At 37.4% G+C, this 9,081-nt stretch overlaps 1 protein-coding gene across 1 annotated transcript in view; it reads right to left on the bottom strand.

Moving 5' to 3' along the window:
- MAP3K4 (mitogen-activated protein kinase kinase kinase 4) overlaps positions 1–9,081 on the bottom strand; it is a gene marked incomplete at its 5' end in the record, with an annotated part of 61,116 nt that overhangs the window by 11,353 nt on the left and 40,682 nt on the right. The window contains 4 exons of the mRNA XM_035892745.1: positions 1,795–1,865; positions 2,553–2,744; positions 4,269–4,349; positions 5,365–5,465. Of these exons, the coding sequence (XP_035748638.1) occupies positions 1,795–1,865; positions 2,553–2,744; positions 4,269–4,349; positions 5,365–5,465 (445 nt within the window). The remainder of the gene's footprint in view (positions 1–1,794; positions 1,866–2,552; positions 2,745–4,268; positions 4,350–5,364; positions 5,466–9,081) is intronic.

The following is a 9,081-nucleotide window of genomic DNA, read 5'->3' as shown; positions in this document are numbered from 1 at the left end:
GAGGGGAGGGACAGAGAGGCTTGGTGGCAACTGGCATCCAGCCAAGGTCAAACCACCACAGGTTTCTTCACTGTGAATGAGGCAGCTGCAAGGAAAAAGTGTGGCATGGAACAAATACAATCATTAAGGTTTTGGTGAAAGAAACAGATTTTCATTAGTTCTCCTACAATACGCTGCAATGGATTTTTTGTGGAGGAAAAAAATTATGTCTTCTGAAAAACTGATTTAAAGCTTCTATTCACACAAAGATAAGCAAAATGCACAGCAAGTTAAGGAAGATGATACTTTTACCATACTGGTAGAAAGCAGAAACTTCATTAATTGAGTACAGGACAACCCCTGTTGTAAATCCATATATTTTACCTTTGTTTGCTAGGTTGCTGTGATTGTGTTGTTCCGTATAACAAATCCAAGATAAGAGTTTGTACTCAAACAGTGGTAAAATTAAATACATGGGGATTACAAAAAGGTGAAAAACGACATTCAAGTATTTTATATATTTCCTAACACTTCAAAGTTGCAACACTATGTATTTGTAGTAAAGCTTGTCCACTATAATTTGTAGAGATTTTAACAACACTGTGGTCAAGACAGTAAAATCTGAAGAAATCTCGGGGGCGCAGGGGGAATGCAGTGTTTTTAACCAGTTTAAAAAGAAATTAATAAATCTTCTCCCAAGGCACTCTTAAGGAAATTCAGAAAAGCCTTTTCTTTGGAAATTGCAAACAGTTTGCATTTAAGCCCACTATGGGGAGGCGGGGAATGTTTCTTGGTGAAATAATTCTGGAATTTAAAAATACTACAGGAAAAGGCAGCATACTGTATATTTAGCCAATGAGTGAAGTGTCAGTCAAACAAGGTTCATTTAATTTATTTGAACTTCTGCTAAACAGCACACACATGCTAATCTGTAGAAAGGCACCTGCATCTAGAAAGCAACTTTAAATTCCAGAAACAGAGTGCTACTGATGGGGGGAAAGTGCTATTTCATCGGGAGAGAAAAAAAAAAAAAAACAAAACCAAAAAACAAACCACCACCACCACCACCAAAATGTCAAGTGCTGGTATTAGTCAGTGAATGAGTACGATACAAGAAGTTAAGCACAAGCCCAGTCTTGCCTTTCCACATCTTTGAGATCACATAAATATTGTGAGTGTGGAAGAACTGGCTCATAAAATGTAACTGCTCTAGCATCAAATGGCTGGCATGGTGCCTACACAGCTTTACTTGCTTCTATCCTGAAAATTAAATTTTCTGTACCCACCAGGTTAGTCAACAGTTTTGTGACTCAGCCTAGCTCACTTAAAGTACAGGAGAAGCTGAAAAACATCTGATGCGACACTTCCTATCTTTTGCTCTAAGGAATGAAGAAAAAAAGGAATAAAACGCGAGATGAAATACTGCAAAGTAAAATATAGGTTTGTGCACAGTCTTTGCTAATCAGAAAACTCCTTCCAAAATAATTTAAAGGTCTCCTAATGGGAGTTCACACATACTAAGCAAGCATTCATTAAGCTCACAACATGCCTATGAGATTAGTAAAAAACCATTATCTGTTCTACGCACATTTAAATTAAAAGTTGTCAACTGAAAAGGAAAAGCTTAAGCAACTTAAGGAGGAACAAGTGATAATAGTAGATGTGGCTACATAAAGAAACAATTTGCCTTCCCATCCTTTCGCAGTTAGCTAACAACAGTGTTCAGAAATCCTTAATGCCTGCTAAGTCATGCACATTTGGTTTGGAAAAAACCCAAGGGCAGCAGTGATTCTTGTATACAGAGTGAGTACTCACTTCCTTCATAGCCATCAGCTCTCCAGTGTCAACACTGATACAGGTATAGACCTTCCCATACTGGCCTTCACCTGCAAAATTAAAATAAAATAAGAAAAATTCATTACGCCACATTCAATAAACAACATGTACATCAACTGCAATAAAAAACCGTCACCCAAAACTGAGCTTGCCAAGGTTATTTACCTTTATTTTCATTTAAAATTTCAAGTAGCTTTTATCCTGTAACACCTAATACTACATTCATAGTCTTGCATTCAAGCTGATTAAAAGTAAAAACATTACATTAACAGGCTGACCTGAAAGCAGAATTCTCATGAATATGAGTATTTTCCCCACAAATCCCAAACCTGAGAGGAAACAACGATCACATGTGGGAAACAACAATATTGGCGAATTAAACAAATCCCAAAGTTTGTGCTCATTTCAATTCATGTTTCTGGTTCTTCCAAAAGCAGAACTCAAACATTTTACAGGGTTACACGCATGCAGGAATTGCAGGATCATACCTAAGTATTAGCCCTAACCAAATCCTTCTCCTACATTGTTTCCTGTTGTTTGACCAGGGAAAGCTTCACTGAAGTTCTGTGTACAGGAAATCCTAGCTGCAATAGTATTTTGTATTTTAACATTCTGATTTCAGTAAAGCTGACACTACCTATGTGGAGACCCGAGATTTCAAAAGATAGTCATAGATTTCCTTCAAAAATACTAAGCTTGGTATTTTAGCCTTATAAGCGAAGGTATAATGAACGTACCAATTTTGTTTCCTCTCTGCCACTTGAAAGTCACTTTTCTCAAACCTACATGCATGACATTATCATAAGATTTCGGTGTGTCACAAACTTGGCCAATGATGTTCTTCCTCCTCATCTCTCTGTATCTCCTTTCTTCAAACAACTGAACAGACTTTTGAACAGCTTCAATCGGTGCTTGCTTGGAAGCAGTGTCTAAAAAGAGTGATGAACAGTTTCCTTGATTGAGAAATATTCGCCGTGTTTGTATTTTGTTACCTTTTGATATCACATGAAGTGACCCGAGTTAGAAGACAACTATTTTGTGAGTCTAATTTAAGATGTAGGAAAAGAGTAAAACATTTTAGCAATCACATATGAAACCATTACTTGTGAATCACATATGAAACTGAAGTAAAAAGAGAATACTAGTACTTTTCTAATCATCTCTTACTTGATTCAAGGAAATGAAAGGTATGAAATGCAATGCACTTGTTTGCATTTGGCCTGTAACTAACCACCGATAGTGGAAATATGTTAGGGTCGTTAAGAGCACCAAGGAAAGAAGGACAGGTAAGGTTTTGCTCTACAGAGACATGAGAGGTTTCTTGGAAAACTCATAGCATCTGTTATTTCAAAGATTCAGAGGTATTAGGTAATTCCAGCTTTCAAGTCTTACAATGAAACAGAAACCTAGTGAATGAGGTTGGAAGAAATCTCAGTGCAGCATTAATTTATCCCTTCCTTGTAAAGCGCAAAAATGACACATCTGTGACTGTTGACAGACAGTAGTCTAACCCACTTCTGACAGCCTCCAAAAGATGGAGATACTGATACTCCCAAAAGATTTATTCTACTGCCCATCTATAACTAAGACCACTTCATCTACACTAAATCTGCCTCGATGTCATTTTAAACCAAAATCTTTGTCTTGTTCACAGTGGACAGTAAAACCAGTTCCCATTGCAGCAGTTGTCTAGAAATTTTCAAGTTTTCCCTCATTCTTCTTTTCTAGTTTAAATAAACTCATTTCATTGGTGTTTATGTTCCAAACAAAAAATAAGCCTTCTAGATTTCAGAAAAAAATATTGCTGTTCTTCCTCTGCTCCATCTGAGCCACATAATGAGACACCAGATTTTATGTGACAGAATTTTTTTTCTAATGTTTCATGAGGTTCCACCCTGCCAGAATATATGCAAGCAAGCTACACGTATACATCTGTACAGTACAGGAGTCTCAGAAGTAATCAAGTTCCTTTAGGTTTCATGAAAATAAGCAGCAGGACAGAGAGGAAGGGGCCCCATAATAGCCTTGAATTTGGGAAACAGTGTAGGATCACATGCTATTAGACACCCAAAATAAGAAAATCCCATGCTGGGGAGAGATCTTAAGGAAGCGAGGAAGTGCTTCCTCCCATCATGCGCTTCGTAATTGGGCACCGAATAGGGACAGCAAACTTCTGCAATTCCTATAGTAAGCAATGCACTCATTTTGCAGAACACTGCTAGTACCTTTCAGAAACTGAAAAGGTGTAACTTTTATGAAGTTTAATTACTCCTACCTCAGAGAGTACACCTTGTCATTTTGTTAGCTGTATCTTCTATCTGCAATTAGGATTTTATTCTTTCCCCTTATGTACTAAGCTGTGAAAACCTCTGCACAATCAGCATTAAGGTTCAACCTTTCATTACAGCACTCATTTAACAGACATTCCATTATAGTGACTCCTAAACACCCACCTTTGGTCTGGCTGATTAAAGTTCTGAGCTCCCAACTTCGCCGGGACAAGCCACTTGAATCTCCTTTTGGATACGATGGTTCTAGAGAAACAATACTGTGAGCACAAAAGTGTCTTTATCTCATATTAAGGATTATGCCACTACAGTCAGCAGAAGCTGAGATCTTACATATCAGGACTAATGCACCCTACAAGTATATGAGGCAACCATATAGCAATATATGCTCTTGAATGCAAAAATTACTTCTCTTCAGAAAACAAATTATGGGAGCTATTCTGAAATAGGATTTAATGTATACAGGAACAGAGCAGTCTTTCCACAACTGAGGGAAACGCTTCAAGGCAGGGCACTCAGAATCAAAAAGAAACAAACAAAAAATCCCCCACACCTCTTAGTATAAATTTTTAAGGCATTTCTTTCTTCAAAATCTACTTCATTTTGCAGGATGACCACAATATCAACTCTACTTTGCTTGGGATTTTGGACTTCGTTTTAATTTGCACAGAACACATTATCTTAACAATCAACGTTTCAAGGTACTTGTTGTAATAAATACCACATATACAGTGGCTGGGGAAACCTGAAGGAGGAGCCCTGATCAGGACATCAAGTCACACACCCTGTCCCTTCTTCCAGGATTTAAGTAACAGCAAGTATTTGCAAGATGAGTACTGCAGTGGTAGTTAAAGAACTGGACAGAAAACTCTTCGCTGTCCTGATGGGTCCAGTTTGTACCTCATTAACAGCATTTAGAAATTTACTATCGAATGGGATATAATTCAGCAATCATGTTACACATTTAATTTTGAACACTGTAGTTAGTAAGACACCAGGAAATTCCTTCAAGTACAATTCAGAAACAATAATGAAAGGCAAGAGAATAGTGGTTATGTCTGAAAACAGAAGAACTTACAATATCTAATATACAATACAGAACTTTGACAATATAAGCCTAGAAATGAAAAATCTAAGATTTTTGAATGAGAAAAGGTAAAAAAGTTTTTTTGAAAGGGTAAGAATTAGGAATAGAGAGAAATATGTTGATGACATAAATCATCTGCACATCCAGGTCGCAATCTGTTACTGTGACAATCACCTTCTCGCTCTTCAGTGGGGCTGGAGTGACGACTAAGGGATCTGAACTGCAACTCAGCTGCTATTGAAGCCAGCCGATCATTTTCAGGAACACTGGAACCCCTGTTAAAAAGAGCCATCGTACTAATTAACTTAGCACTGCACTAAATAACTACTAGTGACAATTTAACTGCAGTTTTAAAGAGAAAGACCCTCCGAAGCCTAGGACATGAACCATGAAAGTATCACGAAAGAAAAACTGATGCTGAGAGGTGAACTGAAAACCCTTTCTATGCTATTTTTTTTCCCCAAATGCAGACTTTTTATATCATTTTAGTTATGCCACTCTATGAAAAAACCCTAAGCCTCAAAAGCGTAAACCACTTGAAACTGTTACTTGCCCATAACAAGAGAATCCATTTTAATGACTTGTAACATACTATGAAGACAGCTACTCGGGGTGCAGCTGGTGCCAGGTTTGAATATACGATCAGAAGTGATCCAGCTGGGTGATAATGTGAGCCCCATTATCAGATGAAGGGTGGCAACTGAATTCATATGCTCCTAGTGCACTGCAAATACAGTCACAGTCCATAGTCATTAAGTCAAAACTAGCGGGAAGAACCACAAGCCAGCTGAAAGGAAGGACAGTGCTAAATGACCATCAGCTCGACTGCTTGGAGGCCCTAGCTCCTACAGACAGCACAGAGTAGAATTAGGTACCTCAGAATAAGACCCAGATGAATAAGCACGCTGAACAGAAAGGGCAACAATATTGAGAGAAATGAGTCTTAAACCCTTAAATCTTCGGGCACCTTTCTCCAGCCCAAGACATTGGTCAACCCACCCATGTTTTAGAGCCGTAAATTCCGCACGGAAGTCTTTCTACAGTAACTCCCTTTTGGACAAGGCTCCCTTTCAATTTTTAAAGCATAGTGGGGAAGAGCTGTGATTGATGCCTCCTTTAACATAATGCTTTAGAGGTACGAGCTCATCGTTCCTGGCAAGCAGGGAACATTGTTAAGTCCTTCACTGAAACCTGACAACTACAAAAAGATGAAAGACACCTAGCATCACAAAGCTGCGAGAGGACTTCCCTACAGCCCTAGGGTTGCTTCTGAATTGTATCCAATTACTACCTAATAATAGCAAAAAAAAAAAAAAAAAAAAAAAAAAAAAAAAAAAGAAAGAGAAAAAAAGAAACATAAAAGACACACTCTTAAGAACAGAAGCCAAAAGACACCCTATTCCCATGCGAACGTTCTCAATCTGATGTTTGCTTTGCACTCCCTGCTACTGCCAACCAGATCTCTTAAGTCTGAGGAGGAACTGAAACTGAACTAGTGAAAATCCTCAGTACTTTTCAGGAAGTTGAGGTTTTAATCAGCAAAAAGGCTGAGGTTATTCCCAGCACATACAGAGCAACTATTAGAGATGCACAAAGAGCTTAAAAATGAGCAAAGCTAAACCACCTCTCTAAAATGAGGTAGTAGCTGAACAGAGGGCCTTAAGTATCATAGCTTTGAATGCAGGTGTCTAAAATCCACTCCAGGCCCGTCTTAGCCACCCAGATCTTCTATTGTGTGTGTCCGGAAAGACTGTATGCATGTTAATAGGCAAAGTAATTGAGTAAAAGAAAAGAAGTCCTGCTAAATTTCTGCTCCAGTCCTGGATAAATATAAAATGATGAATAATAACCCCAGCTAGCTCAGAAATTAAACATTTTATAAAGGTCATTAGTATGAACATAGTGTAAATGTATAACCACCAGAAAGCTCAGTGTAAACACCTAGGTATTGCTGCTTTGGATTTTACTTTCTTGTTATATTAAACTTTTTTTTTTTTTTAAAGAAAAACTTCAATAGAACTATGGTGGCATTTGTGCACTACGCACTGCCTAGTACAACTGATTTGTCAAGTTCTTACATCCAACTTTCTACATTCAACTTTTTCTAGGTATTTAATGCCTACAATAATGTCATAAATGTCTAAAGAGTTTCTGGAAAGCATACAAAGTTTCTGTTTCTGTGCTATTCCAGCAGCTGGACACCACATTTCTTGCATACAAAACCACAAAACACTTTCTTGATCCAACAGACTCCATTTCTCTTTTGGAGCACAAATAAATTAAATCCATAATTAAGACTGCAATGTGTTGAAGTTTGCAACTTACTATACTTTAACTATATTAAAACCAGAAATTTGCTAAAAATCTATTACATCGTAGTATTTTGTCTTCCTCAATAAACTAAACCCCTAAAAAACCCCAACAACCTCCAAAACGCTGTCTGCTTCAATAATTTTTTTCTTCAAATTCTTCCTAGGTAATACAGGGGTTTAAACAATCCTACTCAAAAATCCAGGCAGTGCATTAGAAAAAATTATGGGATATTTTATTAACCATTAGAAAAGTAAAAAATGAGAGCTCTAAGAAAAATACAAATCTTTGAGAAACAAGCCTAGGCAATTTGACTACAGTGCCACATTCACATCATCTTTCATGTTACAATACATGAAAGTATTATGCCCATCATTGCAACTAAGAAGTAGAATTCTCATTTCTTTTCTTCCTAATGACCATCTCCTTGAACTAGAAGAAACTGTCACAATGCCAACCGTAACACTTTGATCAATATTTGTGTAGGACACACATGCAGAAAACGCTTAAAGAATATACCACTGTATTCAAGTGTGTCAAATTATAAACCTGACAGTTGCACTGAGTGGTATAAAATCACAACAAAGCCTACAAGTATTAAAAAATAGCCGCCTATCTCCCTCCTGAAAAATTAACTAACTTCAAAGACATGCCTTGGCTCCAGTGCTGTAGAAAAAAATCCCTTTCATATGTTGTTTATTTGATAACTGGTCTTTATGCAAGTTCCGCATTTTCAAAATCACAAATACTAATTAACCATCACCCTGTCAGCTTACAAAGTTGCCAGAACCGCTCAGTGAAAATTCTCTAGAATGTTACTTACTTGAAAAGGGCTTTTCAAGTGCACAGTGCTGCAGACTACTGCCTACTCTGTCAACAGGGGGCTTAAAACAGAAGCATGAAGGATGTGTAATAAATGCATGTAGTTTGAATAACAAAAATTCAGGATGTATTTTCAACAACAACAACAACAAAGGGCCCAGACTCACAAGGTGTACACGTAGAGGTTACTGTAGGGTGCAACTCACATCTTACCATAAAAATAAACTGAAAAGACTTGCAGGAAAGATTTTATATAAAAAGCGACAACTTACTTCCCTCTTAACACCTTAAGGCATGCTTGTGCTGTGCATCTAGTAACAAATCGACAAACCATTATGGATTTCTGGCTAACAAATAAAAATTATTTATTAAAAAATAAATAATTCATAATCAACTCATATCTAAATTCACTTTGGTCACCATCAATCTGTTGTTCCTTTACTATCTGTTCTTTCTTTTCTCTACAGCTGTGTGTCAGATCACGTGCCTCCATTCACACGCATCTCTTGTACAAGAGAGCTTTTGGTACTCTGCAGTGGAAATAAGAATCCAAAAAGCTATTTATAAAACCTAAGATAATACCATTGTACAAACAGCAGGATTTTCACAGTCAGGGGTGCAGTGAAAAAAAAATAAAAATTAAACAGAGTAAATTTAGAGAACTTGGGAGACATGTCAGTGGTCTGACTGCGGTATGGGAAGAAGGAACGCCAGTAGTCTGAAATGTAACAGCCAAATCACAGGCCAAAAAGCAGGAAT

The sequence above is a fragment of the Egretta garzetta genome, unplaced genomic scaffold (assembly GCF_000687185.1).
Source record: "Egretta garzetta isolate BGI_Z169 unplaced genomic scaffold, ASM68718v1 scaffold744, whole genome shotgun sequence".
NCBI classification, from domain to species: Eukaryota; Metazoa; Chordata; class Aves; order Pelecaniformes; family Ardeidae; genus Egretta; species Egretta garzetta.
This window is presented reverse-complemented; position numbering and strand designations above follow the sequence as displayed.